The 19,147-nt window shown below is 42.2% G+C and overlaps 1 protein-coding gene across 2 annotated transcripts in view; it reads right to left on the minus strand.

Annotated features, from left to right (window-relative positions):
* The window catches only part of OCLN (occludin), a 56,439-nt gene that overhangs the window by 15,395 nt on the left and 21,897 nt on the right, over window positions 1–19,147 (minus strand). For both annotated transcript variants that reach the window (XM_019463082.2, XM_019463081.2), the window contains exon 5: window positions 1,593–1,738. In XM_019463082.2, the coding sequence (XP_019318627.2) occupies window positions 1,593–1,738 (146 nt within the window). The remainder of the gene's footprint in view (window positions 1–1,592; window positions 1,739–19,147) is intronic.

Below are 19,147 nucleotides of genomic sequence, written 5' to 3' on the forward strand. Positions count from 1 at the left end.
CTCTCTGACCCTCCCCTGTTCATGCTCTGTCTCTCCCTGTCTCAAAAATAAATAAAACGTTAAAAAATAAATAAATAAAATAAAATAAAATAAAATCTTTAGGGGTGCCTGGGTGGTTCAGTTGGTTAAGTGTCTGACTTTGGCTCAAGTCATCATCTTGCAGTTCCTGAGTTCGAGCCCCACATGGGGTGCTGTGCTGACAGCTCAGAGTCTGGAGCCTGCTTGGGATTCTTTGTCTCCCTCGGTCTGCCCCTCCCACATTCTCATTCTGTCTCTTTCTCAAAAAATGAATAAACATTAAAAAAAAATCTTTTTAAAAAAAATTTTTTTTTAACGTTTATTTATTTTTGAGACAGAGAGAGACAGAGCATGAACAGGGGAGGGGAAGAGAGAGAGGGAGACACAGAATCGGAAGCAGGCTCCAGGCTCTGAGCCATCAGCCCAGAGCCCGACGCGGGGCTCGAACTCACGGACTCACAGACTGTGAGATCGTGACCTGAGCTGAAGTCGGATGCTTAACCGACTGAGCCACCCAGGCGCCCCTAAAAAAAAAATCTTAAAAAAAAAAAAAAAAAAAGAAGAGCAATTTATCATCCCCTGGCAAAAATCACATCCAGTCAGTAACAGTCTCTCCAAACCCCCTCCTTCACTAGTCATTAGGATGAATTAGAATCAGGCTTTAGGGTAAACTAACACCACCATGGAGATACCATTTCAGTAACCATAATGGCAGCTACTCTGGGCCAGAAACTCACTGTGAGGTTTTTTACGCTACTTGTAACTCTAAATTTTTTTTTTTTTAACGTTTATTTATTTTTGAGACAGAGCATGAACGGGGGAGGGTCAGAGAGAGGGAGACACAGACTCTGAAACAGGCTCCAGGCTCTGAGCTGTCAGCACAGAGCCCGACACGGGGCTCGAACTCACAGACCGCGAGATCATGACCTGAGCCGAAGTTGGCCGCTCAACCGACTGAGCCACCCAGGCGCCCCTACACTACTTGTAACTCTAAACGTGGAGGCCTCATCAGTTTCACATCCTCCAGGACATGAAGGATCTAGCACAGCAAGTGAGATCTCATTATTCCTGAATTCAAACAAGGTCTGCTCCTTTAATAAAAATGTATGTGGCTAAGGGTAGATCAATCAGCAATCTTCCCTTTCCATTAAATGAGCTCTAACAGTGACAGGCAAGGAGAGACACAACCACACACAGTTCCACTATCAGTAACGTCCTTGACCCTCACCTCAACCTCAAAACCAGAATCAGAAAGAGAACCATGTTTTTAGAGTGGAAAAAAACCCAACTTACCCTTTCTCTATTAAACCAACGAGAGAAAAAAGAACCACTTTCAGCTTAGATGGGGAAAAAGACCCCACCAACTCACATCCCCTCTCCCCTCATCTCCCAAGTAGCTGCAAGCCTCCACCAACAAGGCCAACATCAGTCTCCAGTCTTTGGGAAAGTGTTTTTCTGTTTTGTGTTGTTTGTTTTTTAAGGCAAATGGCACAACAAGAACTGATTTATCAACACCAGCAAATATTCATTTTTGTTTAGACTCATTCTACCTGAAGAAGGAAGCTGCTACTTACGGTGTTGATTTATAGGAAGACTCTGGATATGACCTCCTGTCATTCACTTTACCGTTGGAGGAGTAGGCCATGGGGCTGTCCACTCTTTCCACATAGTCAGAAGGGGGAGGAGGCATGTCTTGTGTGCCAGCAGAAATATTTTTAACCTACAGAAACAAACCCAAGAGATACAATTATCATTGAGCCTGCAATTTAAAGGGGAAAGAAATGGAAGAAAAATATCAGATATAAAATTACCTAATACTTATTGGGCTCATTAAACACTATTAACCTGTAATGACTACCTTGTTAGTGTAAACAATCAAATCAGTATTGTTACCAACACACAAATGATGCCAATTCGTTAGCTTAACAAGTCCAGAATGAATTACAAAAAAGGAAAAAATATCACAATGACCTGACTCTTATCCTGATGTGATTAGGCAGAATCATTACCCATGGTAATTGTTCCACCCCACATTAGAAAGATTAATCTCATCGTTTTAAGTTTATTTATTTATTTTTGTGAGACAGAGAGCATGCTCATGCACAAAGTGGGGAAGGGGCAGAAAGACAGAATCCCAAGCAGGTTCCTCATTGTGAGTGTGGAACCTGATGCACAGGGCTCAAACCCTTAAACTAGGAGATAAGGACCTGACTGAAATCAAGAGTGCTATGCTTAACTGACTGAGACACCCAGATGCCCCTAATCTCATTTTTTCTAGGCTAGGTCTGGGTTAGGCAAGAATTTTCATTTCTAACAAGTTCTAAGGTAATCTTTATGCTGTAGTCTGGGCACCACACTTGGAAAACCACTAATATAGGACAAAAGACACTGGATCTTTTTTTTTTTTTTTTTATTAACGTTTATTTATTTTTGAGACAGAGAGAGACAGAGCATGAACGGGGGAGGGTCAGAGAGAGAGGGAGACACAGAATCTGAAACGGGCTCCAGGCTCTGAGCTGTCAGCACAGAGCCCGACGCGGGGCGCGAACTCACAGGCTGCAAGATCATGACCTGAGCCGAAGTCGGACGCTTAACAGACTGAGCCAGCCAGGCGCCCCAAAAGACACTGGATCTCTTAACCCATCCACACTAAATATGTAATGTTAAAACCACAGAAGAAATTAAGAAGCTTAAAGTGATGATTTCTGCTATAGTTCTTTTTTTGTTTTGTTTTTTTAATCTTTATTTTTGAGAGAGAGAGAGACACAGACACACACACACGTACACACATACGCACACACAATCCAAAGCAGGCTCCAGGCTTTGAGCTGTCAGAACAGAGCCCGATGCAGGGCTCCACAGCCAAAGTCGGATGCTTAATGAACTGAGCCACCCAGGTGCACCAGGTGCTACAGTTCTTTAATAAGACATTTATTTTCCTTTAACATACATTCTCAATGCCTCTATTGTTAATAGCCTACACAGTAGAGTCCATGATCACTGCCTTCCTTCTCTACTTTACTACCTATTCCATTCTGATGTGTAAGTGAATTTGTCCTAGAAGGTAACACACATTGAGTTATGCACTGTTAACGCGAAAGATTTCCCAAAGGATCTGTCGGAGAAAAATTTAAATATCAGTAAGCATTGTCAATTAGAGTCACAACATTTTTTACAAAGTTTATTTATTTATTATTTTTTTAGTAATCTCTATATCCAGCATGGGGCTTGAACTCATAACCCTGAGATCAAGAGTCACATGCTCGTCTGACTGAGCCAGCTAGATGCCCCTAGATTCCCAATATTGACTGTTGGAGTTCAGGTGGTAGATCCAACACTTTCTATTTCATTTCCAATCTTTAAGTTGTTATATATTACTCTGCAAATAATAACTGAGAAACCCAGGTAAGTCACTTAGTTGTTACAAAGTAATAGAAATAAGGTGTGGGAAAAATTGAAAGTTAACTCCACAAAAATTAGTAATGTGAAAAAGAGCAACTTTTCAAAAATAAGGAGGAAATTACTGGTTTAGCTTGGTAATGAAAACAATGACATGAGATTAACTTGGGCTCACTCTAGATCTGCCAACGACAAGTTCTAGAAAGTCTGTCTCTTTTCTTCAAGAAATAGGGAAACTACCACTTTTATTCAACATAATACTGGAAGTCGTAGTGGCAGCAGACAAGAAAAAGAAGTAAAAGGCATTCACATTGGTAAGAAGTAAACTTTCACTATTCGAAGGTGACATGATTGTACATATAGAAAACCCTAAAGACTCCACCAAAATACTACTAGAATAAATGAATCCAGTAAAGTTGCAAGATACAAAATCATTATAGAGAAATCTGTGGCATTTCTTTTTCTTTTTTTAAACACTCCTTTTTTTAAAAAAAAAAAGTTTATTTTGAGAGAGAGACAGAGCAAGCAAGTGAGCAGGAGGGGTGGAGACAGAGGGGGAGAGAGAAAATCCCAAGCAGGCTCCACACTGTCAGCGCAGAACTCAATGTGGGGCTTGAACTCACAAACCATGAGATCATGACCTGAGCTGAAACCAAGAGTCAGACGCTTAACAAACTGAGCTACCCAGCCACCCATGTTGCATTTCTATGCACTAATAATAAAGTAGCAGAAAGAGAAATTAAGAAAACATTCCCATTTACAATTGCACCAACAGGTATAAAAAATACCTAAGGAATAAATTTAACCCAAGAGGTGAAAGACCTGTACTCCAAAAACCATAAAAAAATTGATGAAAGAAACTGAAGATGACACAAACAAATGGAAAGATGTTACATGCTCATGGATCAGAAGAACCAATATTGTTAAAATGTCCATACTACTCAAAGCAATCTATAGATGTAATGCAATCCCTATCAAAATATCAACAGCGTTGTTCACAGAACTAGAATAATACCAAAATTTGTATGGAAACACAAAGACTCCCGATAGTCAAAACAGTTTTGAGAAAGAAGAAAGCTGGAGGTGTCACAATTCCAGATTACAAAATATACTAAAAAGCTGAAGTAATCAAAATAGTACGGTACTGGCACCAAAACAGACACATAGATCAATTGAACAGAACAGAGTCCAGAAACAAAACCAAACTTCTATGGTCAATTAATCTACGACAAAGGAGGCCAAAATATACAATGGGGAAAACATAGTCTCTTCAACAAATGCCACTGGGAAAACTGGACAGCTACGTGCCAAAGAATGAAACTGGGCCACTTTCTTACAACATACACTAAAATAAACTCAAATGGCCTAAAGACCCAATTGTGAGACCATAAAACTCCCAGAAGAAAACATAGGCAGTCATCTCTTAGGCATCAGCCACAAAAACATTTTTCTAGATATATTTCCTGAGGTAAGACAAACAAAAGCAAAAATAAACTACTGGGACTACACCAAAAAAGAAAGCTTTTGGACACCAAAGGAAACGATTAACAAAACAAAAAGGCAACCTACTGAATTGGAGATTTTTGCAAATGAGATATCCAGTAAGGGATTAATATCCAAAATATATAAAGAACTTACACAACTCAACATCAAGTAAAACCAAATAATCTGATTAAAAAAAATGGGTCGAGGACCTGTTAAACATTTTTCCCCAAAAGACAAACAGATGGCCAAAAGACACATGAAAAAAGGTTCAACATCACAAATCATCAGGGAGATGCAAATCAAAACCAGAATGAGGTATCTCCTCACACCTGTCAGAATGGCTAAAATAAAAAAGAATGGCTGATGTATCCTCTTTGAAAAACAGTATGGAGGTTCCTCAAAGAATTAAAAACAGAAAGGCCATATGATCCAGTAAGTTCCCTAGTGGCTATTTGCTCAACAAAAATAAAAACACTAATTTGAAAAGACACATGCACCTCTACGTTTACTGCAGCATTATTTACAATAGCCAAGACACGGAAGCAACCAAAATCTCCACTGACAGATGAACGGGTAAAGAAGATGTGACATATATGTACAATGGAATAATATTACTCTGCCATAAAAAAGAACGAGACCTGGCCATTTGCAACAACATGAATGGACTTGATATTACACTATGTGAAATAAGTCAGATAAAGAGAAATAACTTATCATTTCACTCATATATGGAATTTAAGAAACAAAACAGAGAAAAAAGACAGAAAAACAGGCTCTTAAATACAGAGAACAAACTTCCGGTTGCTAGATGGGAGGTGGTTGGGGGGATAAGTACATTCAAGAGGAATAAGGGGTACAAACTTCCAGTTACAAAATAAGTCACAAAGATGAAAAACACAGCATAGAGAGTATAGTTAATAAGACTGGAAAAATCTTGCTTGGTGACAAATGGTGATTTCACATCATGAGGAGCATGGAGTCAAGTGCAAAATTGTTGAATCATTATGTTGTACAATGTAACACTGTATGTTAATTATACTTTGAGAAAAAAAGAAACTCGGGGTGGGGGGAAAAACTACCTTCTTCACAACATTCTTTTGACAATCAAATCGGATGACAAGGTCTCATATTTAGCACAGTACCTTGATGAGCATTGTAAAAACTCACAAGATGCTGGATTCTGAAATTAAAGCTACTGGATCTAAACAAAGAATTTTTGTAAGTGTTTGAAGGTGACAGCAGACTTTTAATGGGATTATTTTGCTATTATAAATCCTTGCAATTAGGTTCAGCATCAATGCAGTGTATTTCCCTGAAACACACACACTTTATGCTTTGTTTTCCATTACGCATAGCATCAAAACATGACCTCCTCCTTTCCTACCAAGGAAAGGTATGTATTATTGCACCACTTTAAGTATATGAGGTATTCTTTTTTTAAAGTTTATTTATTTTTGAGAGAGACAGACAGTGTGAGTGGAGAGGGATAGAGAGAGAGGGGGAGAGAGAATCCTAAGCAAGCTCTATGCTGTCAGCGCAGAGCCTGTTGCAGAGCTCGAACTCACGAAACGATGACATCATGACCTGAGCAGAAACCAAGATGCGGATGCTTAACCGAATGAGCCACCCAGGCGCCCCAGAACACAAGGTATTCTTGATTGTTTAAAGATAAGAATGGAATTATTTTCTTCTGAAAGTGGAGTCTATCTGCAACGGGGAAACCAGTGGGTAGGTTGCAAGGGAGTGTGCTTAGATGTCACCACAGCAGGGACAGGGACAGGTGGGAACCACTCTTGGCTCCCACTGAATTCCCTAGGACTTCACACCATCAGCCAAGCTTCACAGGCACATGCGTTGCCAAGTCAAAGGTCTATTCTTATTCTGGACACTTCATCAAAATTTAAAACGACCTCCTTTTCTTAAAAACCCATTTAACCCTTTTCCAGGTTTTCCCCCTTTACAACCTGAACGGAGACTGCAAAGCTCTACTGACTCTGGCAAAGCTGAAACCAAAACTTTATTTAAAAAAAAAAAAGATGCCTGGGTGTCCTTGTAAACTTCTTACAGCCTGGAATGGAATGTCCTTCCCCTTTCTTTGCCAGCTAATCCTTAATTGGGCTTCAAGTCTTGGCTCACTACTCCCTGGAGGCTTTGTACACATGTCTCTGCTGGGAGAGGCACCCACCTGTCCTCCTAGCTCCCTGAACACCTGTGCACACAAGCCTCCCACCAGAGCACTCGTGCACTGCGGAACAACTGCCCCCACACAGTATGATGGCTTGCTCCCATGGTCTCTAACTCCAGGGGGCAGTGTGCTTTCTTAAAGCCACCGCTGCCTGCCTGCTTACAATGTGCCAAACAATGAACTGACAGATGGTTTAGTAGGCTCAGCCTTACAGGTAAGTACTATTTTTCCCTTTTTAGAAATGAGGAAACTATGAGAACTTTCCCAAAGACCTACACCTAGTAAATGGTCATGTGGGACTTAAATACACCACTCACGTGAAAGCCTCTGTGACAATCCACCATCGCAACCTGGGCAGCCTCCTACCTTCCCCTTCGGGTTTCCAGAGCCCAGCACGGTACCTGGCACAAATCAGGAGCCCAAAGTTGTTGCCTAAAGGTTACCTTATTTATTACTGCTGTACTTCTACACTGTGTATATTCGAATGTCTTATCAAATGCAGCTGCTCTGAGCTGACCTTTATCTCTTAGAGTCAGCAGAACTGGACTAGCCTGACCAACTTCACCCTCCAGCACAGGGCTCCCATTTCTTAAACCTTTTTTTACACACATGCACAAAAAAATTCCAAGGCAGCGCGCTTGTTTTGCCAGAACACATATTCAAGTTAGAACAATGGAGGGAAGATTAATTATTAATATGGCCGCTGGAAGAAGGGCATGCAAATTTATGATGCATTGCAGATTAAAAAAAAAAAATCCCCAGCCAGGCCCAAAGATGAATAAGCAGCAGTCTTTGTCTTTAAAAAGGAGCTTAAGAATCTAGAGGCTGAGGTGAAATGTATTTGTAAAAACAAGGAGTAAGGTATTTGTTTCCTGTTTATACTTCATTTTTCCCAAAGAAGCTAAAATACAGCATTCCTCATATTACCAATGACAAGTGAGTATAAACCTGCTGCTTTCAAAGGACAGAAGGGGGGAAGCCCCAGTAGGGCCTGACCAGGTGATAGTGATTTACACAAGGAGTCTTCAGCCTGTGTTCCTGGGGTGAGCAAATGGATTTCTGAGCTTCACTGTATTACGGACAGGTTGCCCAGCCCACCCACAAAACTTGATGATGTGACTTGCTTTTTTTTTTTTTTAATGTTTTATTTATTTTTAAGGGGGTGGGAGGAGAAGGGCAGAGAGAGGGACAGAAGATCTGAAGCAGGCTCTGCACTGACAGCAGCAAGCCCGATGTGGGGCTTGAACTCACAAATGGTGAGACCATGACCTGGGCCAAAGATGCTCAATGGACTGAGCCACCCAGGTGCCCCTAGCTAAAGTTCTTTAAAACAAGCAAACAAAACCAATCATTCTAATGACTGTAGCAAATTTTTAAAGCTTTAGAACCAGAGAAAAATGAGGCTTAATGCTATAGAGCAAACGGTGAACAATTTTCCTCCAATAACTTAAGAAAAGCTCTGTCTCCCTCTCTCTCTGCTCTTCCTCCACTCATGCTGTCTCTGTCTCTCAAAAATAAAATAAAACATTTTTTAAAAATTAAAAAAAAAAAAAAAGAAAGAAAAGGGGGGCCTGGATGGCTCAGTTGGTTGGGTGTCCGACTTCAGCTCAGGTCATGATCTCACAGCTCGTGAGTTCGAGTCCCGCGTCGGGCTCTGTGCTGACAGCCAGGCAGGAGGGCTGATCCAGCAGACTCCCACCCAGGGCCCTCCGGTGGGGAGGAGACCTAAGTGAAGGGGGAGGGACACAGCAGGCAGCAGAAACCCACCCAGCAGGGCCTAGCTGGCTTCCCTTAACTGGTTTCTACTTGACGAGGTGCTGGCAGTGGCACCCCACCCCACCCCAGACTTCCAAAAAGAGAAAAACAACTGGGGTGGCTCAGTCGGTGAAGCATCTGACTTCGGCTCGGGTCACGATCTCACGGTTCCTGAGTTCGAGCCCCGCACTGGGCTCTCTGCCATCAGCCCAGACCCCCCTTCTGATCCTCTATCCCCTTCTCTCGCTGCCCCTCCCCCACTCATTCTCGCTCTCAAAAATAAACATTAAAAAAAAGGGAAAAACAAGACACCAGAAAGAAACACAGACACGCTAAGAGGCTGAGGAGAAAAAGCACACCTAACCAACCAAAAGAATGACTCAGACTCACTATTGAGACTAACTTCAAAAAAGGACAAGTACTCACAGAGACCATATCTACAGAATACAGTGAATTAATTTAGTGTGATACACAGGGCAGATTCACTGAGATTCATATTCCAATCAAGAAAGAACTAAAGTGCTTGTGAAATGTCAAAATGAAATACACTGAAATCAAATAATTTCAAAAGATCTTCACAAGAGGTCATTATAATGAGGACAAATTTTTATTCCAAATGTAATTATCAGAAGAGTTCTGATCACACACTTGTGAAAAAAAAATCTCGGTAACAAATGACATCTAACACTCCTTGGAGAGTTCATGAAAACATCCTAAATCCCCATGGGGTGTCAAGAGGCACACCAAGAGCCAGGCTCCAGAACAGCTGAGCTCCAAACACCTGTCCTCCTCACTGTGACTTCCTCACCTCACAAAGCCATCTCCACCCTCATTTGTGCCTATTCGGACTCCTGAGCAGCCTCCTGATCCCGAATCCTTAAAGTCAAAGATGGCATAAAAAGGTCAAAAAACTTTTAGGTCACTCTGAAAGAAAACTTTCTAGGGACAGCTGGGTGGCTCAGTCGTTCGAGCACCCGACTTCAGCTCAGGTCATGATCTCGATGTTCATGGTTTTGAGGCCCAGGTCGGGCTCTGTGCTGACAGCTCAGAGCCTGGAGCCTGCTTCAGATTCTATCTCTCTCCCTCTCTGCCCCTCCCCCATTCACACTCTGTCTCTCTCAAAAATAAATAAAACATTAAAAACAATTTTATTTATTTTAATGTTTATTTATATTGGGGGGGGGGGAGAGAGACAGACAGCACACAAGCTGGGGAGGGGCAGAGAGAGACGGAGATAGAATCTGAAACAGGCTCCAGGCTCTGGGCTGTCAGCACAGAGCCTGACATGGGGCTCGAACCCACGAGCTGTGAGATCATGACCTGAGCCGAAGTTAGACTCTTAACTGACCGAGCCACCCAGGTGCCCCCAAAATAATATTTTTTTAAAGAAAGAAAACCTTCTTCTCTCAAAAGTAAGTTTAGGGAAACACTTCTCTCCATGCAAATTAATGTCATTTGGGATTAGGACAACCCAAAAGGCGCAATGACAGCCATCCCCCACTTTTCTCTTCGTCCTGTCTTCATTCCTTGATCACATAACACAAGAAAATATCAGGCTAGACCTGCATCCAGCTGGTGGTAGCAATGTGACAAAAGTCACCTACCTCTAAAAACAAAAGGGAAAGTTCTGCATTTAAGTATCGATTATGTGCCTACGAAACCTGACATTGTTTATTACTCACCACCGCCTGGTGAGATAGGGTTATCTCCATTTTCAGATGAGGAAATTGAGACTCTAAGGTTAAATTAATTTGCTCATGGTCACATGGTAGAGACAGGATTGGAACCCTCGTCCACCTAACTCCAAAACCAGCTCTTTCTGGCATAACACACTCATGTTCTCGAGGTACTGACTATTCCCTGTAACAAAAGGAACCATTCTTCTCAATGCCTTAACTCCTCACCACACCCTAATGGGATATGATGTGAATCCATTTGAAGTTTTACTCACCAATTAGACTAACACTGTTAGAGCAGCTTTCGACACAAAATTACTATGGATTAAACTGACTTGAAAATTAAAAACAATACATGCTGGGGCACCTGGGTGGCTCAGTTGGTTAAGCATCCAACTCCTGGTTTCAGCTCAGGTCATGATCTCACAGTTCATGGGTTCGAGCCCCACATCGGGCCCTGTGCTGACAGTGTGGAGGCTACTTGGGATTGTTTTTCTCTGTCCCTTTCTCTCTGTCCCCCCTCCCCCTGCTTGCTCTATCTCTCTCAAAAAAAACCAAAAAAATAAAAAAACAAAAAAAAAAACACACAAGAAACACAAAATACAACCTAAAATGAATACGTGCTTTATCACCAGGTGCCTTTGTTTAGAACAGAGCGTAGGAACACCACCCTCAAAAAGGGAAACAGAAAGGCTTTTCCTGCTTGGTAATTAAAAGTGGAGAAACACATCAGACATCAGAGAGAAGAGCACTGTAATCTCAAAGTACTATCGCCAGTCTTTACAACCTGAGGTCCCCCTTCCCTTGCACTACAAGTTCTCAGAACAGTAAGTGGTCCAACTCGTTTTTCCTGTTTGCTGTTACTTTATACTCACAGATGCTCCCTCCACAGGAACCTCAAAATTGCCTCGGGAAAGTACCCTCAAAGGTTTTTCCACTCTTGGTTGCCTGAAGGCGATGCTCCCAGATGTACAAATCCCACAAACAAAGAGATCACGGATGGACGAGGCTCGAGCACAGTCTGATTAACGTATGTTAATCACACGGCACTGAGGATTTAGCAAGCACAAGGTCCCCTACCCAAATGCACGCTGCCCACAGGGAAATATTAACATATACCAGCCAAGATGAATTCTGCAGCTCCCTCAGAGTCAAGGAGTTGTTCGAGCTTCGGCAGGGGGTGCAGTGGAGAAACTTTACACTCAGTCTGTGATCTCCTTCTAGGCCCTCTTGTTTTAGTAACAGAAATCCTGGCGCAGACTGTATTTTAATAGGCACGTAGCTTGTGCCAGCACACGGCAACAGGTGTGCCACAAGGCACAGAACACCTTGGTCCTCACAGCCTGTGGTCAGTCCACGTCTGGGGATCCAAATCCCTTTCAGTTTACTCTATTGCTCTGTACGACAATACCATTTTCTAAGTATGCCATGGGTTGGAAAAGGCCTCACCTTAACTCAACAGCTCTCTGGGCTTGCAGTGTTCCGGCTGCAGCTTTGGTTCTCAAAGTGTGGTCCCCAGACCAGTAACATCAACTTGGCCCGAGAACTTATTAGAATCACCAATTCTCATGCCCCAGTCCTGAAAATGAGAAACCACGGGGGGGGGGGGGGGGGGTCCAACAGGCTGTTTTCACCAGCCCTGCAGGTGATGCTGATGCTTGCTAAGAACAGCTGAGGGAAGACACAACTTTCCTCCAGCCATGGACAATACCTGCTGCTAACTGAGCATTAACAGCGGGGCTGGAAACCTAGGAATCTCTGCTTTCAGACAGCCACAGACACACCCACTGGCGAGAGCACACACTCTACCACCTACCTCGCCATTCATTACAACTCTCTAAACCGGCTCTCCAGGATGCCTTGGCCCATCCGCCAACCCGTTTCCATTGACGGTGGTGCTGGGACAGACAGGGCTTTCTGTACTCCACCCTGTTGAGTGCTAGGTCAGTAGATGGATAGGCCACTTCCACTTTTGTTCCATTTTGTCCCCTGTAAGGCCACAGGTAACAGCACCATCCTTCCCACAGTGAGAACCTAATGTCCTGATAGTCGGCAGCCCATAGGACTACTGGTACATTAAAGAATGCTGGCACTGGTTGAAAATTAAAAAGGCGTTCAAGTTTCTTTAGATGTCTAATGCTGATTACCACCACCAGCTAGTCCCAGCCACCTGCCCCACACCCACCTGCCTCCCCACTCGGTGTGCAGGGACATAACAAGCAGAGCCCGCCTGTGACCTGTAGGAAAGCCGTTGTTATTTTATTTGTGGCAAGCTTACAAATAAGGAGAAGATTAAGTTAAAGTGAACCAACATTAAAAGTATTTATATTTTGGGTACTCTTACCCAAGCTTCCTTATTCCAGCTCTCCATGCAAACACTGACAATTTCACTCCAGCTAAAATTTACTGTGTGTTAATAGACTATGTGCTGGTCCTGACCTAAACCCTTTAATCATGACCGCATCAGCTTGTCTGCAGATGAAACCTTTATTTTCATTTACGTATGAAGAACCCATTAAATGAACAGATAAAACCACCTCAGGGCAAAGTGATTTCCTTCATCAGAGTCCAAGGAAACCAAAAGCCACCCAATGCTGACCATAAAGGACAGGGGCCAAGATGAACATCGGGATCCTGCCCCCTTTCTCTACACCCAGCCAGATCATCCTCTCTATCCTGACGGGTGAAATGCTGAAAACAAGGCTACATAGATGTTGCATCACCATGTCAAAAACCTTAAAAATTTCTAGAAATAAAACTACCCAGATAACAAAGTTATTAGCCTTTAGACTTAAGTATTTCCTACTTAAAAACAGGATCTTGTTTAACAGACTTCATTTACTACTTGATAACAATGGAGAAATGAGTCAATGGCATGTTCTCTCCAAACTTACTCTATTCTTGCTTCTGAAACAGATCAAGTGACGTGACAAGAAAAAGGGTGCAAATTAGGAGCCGTGCAGGAACTACTAGCTGAGAATGGATAAGCTGGTTGGTAGCAGATAAGCACCTTACACATATACACCTCATTTTAATCTGTCAGTTTGACTATCTAAGTGGTATCTTCCCCAGTTCTGCTGGCAAAGAAAACTAAAGCTCAGAGGTTTTCAGAGGAAAAACAACAGACCCCAAAACACAAGTTATAAGGCAAATACAATCCTTGTCCTGCTGATTATGATGTCAGGTTTGAGTCAAACTGCTGGAGCCCTCTGCAAACCTCAGTCTCTCCTTCTGCAAGAAGAGCGCCCACACCGTCAGGATTGCAGTTAGGATAATAATCATGTGTAAAGTGGCTAGCCTATAATGGTTACTTAGGAAATGCTGGTTCCTTTCTTTCTTTTGCTGTGATTTTTTTTTTTTTATAGCTTTGTTGCCAAAATTAAAATGTGAAGCTCAAACCCGAGTCAGTTGATGTACTACACCGGCGAGAGCCCTGAGAAAGTCGTCTAAACAAGAGCGGCCTATTCCTGACCCACTAAGTCACCACCCTGGCTGCCATCTAATTAGCGTGTCCGCCTGGCAGACCCACAGCTGCCTGCAGGTAAGGTCACTGAGGCAGACTGGAGGACCTCATCCTAAGGTCCCAGACCTCCCTCAAATTGTTTCACTTTACCAAAGCCAAATCAAAAGTCATTCCCAGGAGCGCCTGAAACTGAGGTTCTTAACTTTGTTACTATTGCACCGGAACGCTGTAGGTATCAATGAAAACTAACCTCAAGTGCACACCTCTTACAATCAACGCTTTAATAATTACCACTGGCGTATGCTTTTCCAAGGCCAGGCCCCGTTTATGAGTATTTACTTAAAGAAAAATGAGTCTGTATGTCTTGGTATTTATATCTATGACCTTCAGAAAGTGTAGGTGGAGGAAGAGGGATCTGAGCACAAAGAGCAACAGGAAATACTGATCTTCACAGGCTAATGAATATTAGTCCTTCCCGTGGCTCTGGCACCATGGCCAAACAGTGCGCCCCCATGACACTGTCCCCTGCCCTGTGGTAAGAATCCCAGCTCAAGCAGGGGCCCAAAGGGATCTGAGCAGCACGACACCCTCCTGGGAGGAGCCCACAGAGCACAGAGGGGCACTGGAGTGAAGCAGGCACATTCAAAGCTGCTCAGGAAGTCATCCTAAGCTCTTCCAAAGGCACTCTGAATGTGAACCTGGCTACATGTCCAGATGTTATCAAAAATAAGAGGGCAGTTACAATTAATTCATGTAGTACGTATTGTTTCCAGAGTCCTGTTTCTCTAGAAACCATCTCCCTATGCCACACAGTAACTGTGGGAAATGCCATCTGCCATATTATGTGATGAGGGCCCTCCCTGGAGCACAGCAGGCTGGTGTACAGATGGTGACCCGACCCAGGCCTCATCAGGGCCCTTCCCTGGCCCGGTCTTAGACGAAGCATTAATATGAAAAACTCCAGAGGAAACATGCTGGATCACAGAATTTTTAAAGTTAAAATACAACTCAATCTTCACTTAGGATATTGGTAAACGTTAGACTGGTAATGTCCAGGGCAGGGCAAAGATGCTGAGAAATGAGCACTCTCACATCACATACTGTCAGGAGAACTAAACAGCCTTTCACAATGAGGCAATTTCGCAGCACCTAACAAAATACAAAACTTGTACACTCGACGAACACTTCTAGAAATCTATCTTATACGAGCAAGGGCACATGAAGACACGTTTAAGAATGTTCACTGCACCGTTAACTCCAAGAGCAAACAACCAGAAGCAATCAAAATGTCCATCAACAGGGGGGATGAATCATGGTATCCTCATACGGTGTAATACCCTACAGCTGCTAAAAGCAATGAGGTACATGGGTTCTGTACCGACAGACTTAGTTATTTTAAGGATTTTACAAAGTTAATTCACTGTAACAAACCCATGAGGTGGATGCAATTACCATCCCCATTTTAGAGATGGGAAAGCTCAAGCACAGACACGGAAGACCCTGCCAGGCCTCACAAAATCAACTGGCAGGGCTGGACTGGGACCCAGGCAATTTGGCTCCACACTTCACACCCACTCTACTATACTGTACTGGTTTTGTGTCTGCGACCGTACACATGGAGGGAGTCTAAGACGAGGACTTGGGGGAGGAGAAGCATCCACACTACAACAGTAAGAAGTCCCTAATCTCAAAAAAATTACATTGGAGGGAACAAAGGAGTGTCTTAGAATGTATGACATCAGTAACAATAAAAAAGGATATAAATCTGTCTGTTAAATGTCACTGCCCCAATGGGAAACAGAGGGAGAGGGGTGGGAAATTCCCCCCCTTTTTTTTTAAATTAAGTAGGCTTGGGCCACCTGGGTGACTCAGTGCGTTAAGCATCTGACTTTGGCTCAGGTCATGATCTCATTGTTCATGAGATGGAGCCCCGTGTCAGGCTCTGTACTGACAGCCAGGAGCCTGGATCCTGCTTCGGATTCTGTTATATAAACAAAGATTTTAAATCATATCATTGTTGGTAATACTAAATAGCAAATGTAACCATCAATGACTTTGGTGACATAAAATCATGGTACATCCATACCAGGATGAGGCTCCTTAAAAACTGGGAAGAAAGTTCATCAGGATACACTGTAAAGCAAAAAGGGCAAGGTATGAGCAGAATGGTGTGATCACTACACTAACTTTTGCGTAAATAAGCAGGGAGTCTGTTTTTCTTTGGTTTTATTTTTGCAAAGTAAAACCATGAAACGCATGATAAAAAAGTAAGAGGAGTACCTAGAAGAGTGGGGGGGGGGGGGGGTAGATACCTAAAAAAAAAAAGAAAATGGGCACACAAGGATGGCAAGGAGACATTTCCCCAAAAACCTGTTTTTAAATTTTTATTATTTTTTAAGTTATTATTTTAATTCTAGTTAGTTAACATATAGTATTCTATTAGTTTCAGGTGTACAATATAGTGATCCAACACTTCCATACACACCCGGTGCTCATCACAAGTGCCCTCCTTAATCCCCATCACTTACTTAACACATCCCCCTACCACCCTCTCCTCTGGTAACCTTCAGTTTGTTCTCTATAGTTAAGAGTCTGTTTCTTGCCTTGCCTCTCTCTTTATTTTCCCTTTGCTCATGTTTTATTTCTTAAATTCCACATGAAATCATACGGCACTTGTCTTTCTCTGGCTGAATAACTTCACTTAGCATTATACTCTCTAGCTCCATCCATGTCATTGCAAATGGCAAGATTTCATCCTTTTTTGTAGTTGAACAACATTCCATTCTATAGATATATATATACCACATTGTCCTTATTCATTCATCAATAGACACTTGGGCTGCTTCTGTATTTTGGCTATTGGAAATAATGCTGCTATTAACATAGGGGTGCATGTATCCCTTTAGAATTAGTGTTTTCTTATCCTTTAAGTAGGCAAACACCCAGGAGTGCAATTGCTAGATCCTAGGGTAGTTCTGTTTTTAACTTCTTGAGGAACTTCCATACTGTTTTCCTCAGTGGCTGCACCAGTTTGCATTCCCACCAACAGTGCACAAGGGTTCCTTTTTCTCCACATCCTCACCATCATCCGTTGTTTGTGTTGTTGATTTTAGCCATTCTGATGGGTGTGAGGTGATGGCTCATGGTAGTTTTGATTTCTTTTTCCCTGATGATGAGTGATGCTGAGCATCCTTTCAGGGGTCTGTTAGCCATCTGTATGTCTTCTTTGGAGAAATGTCTGTTGATGTCTTCTGCCCATTTTTAAATTGGATTATTTGTTTTTTGGATGTTGAGTCTTAGAAGTTCTTTATGTATTTTGGATACTAACCCTTTATTGGATATGTCATTTGCATATATCTTACCCCATTTCATAGGTTGCCTTTTAGTTTTGTTGTTTCTTTTCCTGTGCAGAAGAATTTTATTTTGATGTAGTCCCAATAACTTATTTTTGCTTTTGTCTCCCTTGCCTCAGGAGATATATCTAGAAAAATGTTCCTATGGCCTATGTCAGAGACATTGATTCCTGTGCTCTCTTCCAGGATTTTTATGATTTCAGGTCTCACATTTAGGTCTTTAATCCATTTCAAGTTTATTTGTGTGTATGATGTAAGAAAGTGGACCAGTTTCATTCTTTTGCACGTAGCTGTCCAGTTTTCCCAACACCATTTGTTGAAGGGACTATCTTTTTCATATTGCATATTCTTTCCTCCTTTGTTGAAGATAAATTGACCATATAATCATGGTTTATTTCTGGGCTGTCTATCCTGTTCTGTTGATCTATGTGTCTATTTTTGTGCCAGTACCATGCTGTTTTGATTACTACAGTTTTGTAATACAATGTGAAGTCTAGAATTGTGATTTGTATACAGTCTTTTCTTTTTCAAGATTACTTTGGCTATTTGGGGTCTTCTGTGGTTCCATATACATTTTAGGATTGTTTGTTGTAATTCTGTGAAAAATGCTGGTGTTATTTTGATAGGGATTGCATTAAATGTGTAGATTGCATTGGGCAGTATAGACATTTTAACAATATTAATTCTTCCAATCCATGAGCATGGAATGTCTTTCCCTTTCTTTGTGTCATCTTCAATTTTTATCATCAGTGATGTCTTTCACCTCCTTGGGAAAACGTTTTTTTTTTCCACTGTAATTCTGACCAAGAGATCTTTTTAAAGGGGATACTTAGGAAAGTTTCTATTTTGCCAAAAAATACAAGAATTAAAACAGTATCATACTGATAGATGCAACAATATAAATGCATCTCGGGCACCTGGGCAGCTCAGTCAGTTAAGTGTCCGACTTCAGCTCAAGTCATGATCTCATGGTCCGTGAGTTTGAGCCCCACATCAGGCTCTGTGCTGACAGCTCAGAGCCTGGAGCCTGCTTTGGATTCTGTGTCTCCCTCTCTCTCTGCCCCTCTCTCCACTCACACTCTGTCTCTCTCTCTCTCTCAAAAATAAACATTAAAAAATTTTTTTAAATGAATCTCACAGACAATATGTTCAGTGAGCACAAAAGTACACAGTACATAATTTCATTTATATGAAATTTAAGAATGGCAAAACCAATTGATGTGACAGAAATGACAGAGGTCACCACCCTCTAGAGGATACTGAGAAGAGGCATGAGGAAACCATGGACACTGGAATGAACTATGTCTTTATCTCTTTGATCACGACCATGATCTCATGATCATAAGCCACACAATTAGTGTACCTGCTGTACTTTACTCTGTGTAAGATATACGTTGTACTTCAATAAAATTAAGAGTATCAAAAATGTTTTTGAGGAATATTTAATGATGTCATAAAAAGCCTACAATATAATGTTAAATCAAAAAATAGGATTTTAGGGTGCTTGGGTGGCTCAGTCAGTTAAGCATCTGACTTTGGCTCAGGTCACGATCTCGAGGTTCATGAGCTCAAGCTCCGCATCAGGCTCTCGGCTGTCAGCACAGAGCATACTTTGGATCCTCTGTCCTCTTCTCTCCCGCTCCTCTGCTTCTGCTCTCTCTCAAAAATAAATAAATGCTTTAGGGGTGCCTGGGTGCCTCAGTCAGTTAAACGTCCGACTGTGGCTCAGGGCATGAACTCGCGGATCCTGGGTATAAGCCCCATGTCAGGCTCTGTGCTGACAGCTCAGCTGAGCAGCCTACAGCCTGCTTCG

Source organism: Panthera pardus, unplaced genomic scaffold, assembly GCF_024362965.1.
Source record: "Panthera pardus isolate Hobbes unplaced genomic scaffold, ASM2436296v1 HiC_scaffold_2, whole genome shotgun sequence".
NCBI lineage: Eukaryota > Metazoa > Chordata > Mammalia > Carnivora > Felidae > Panthera > Panthera pardus.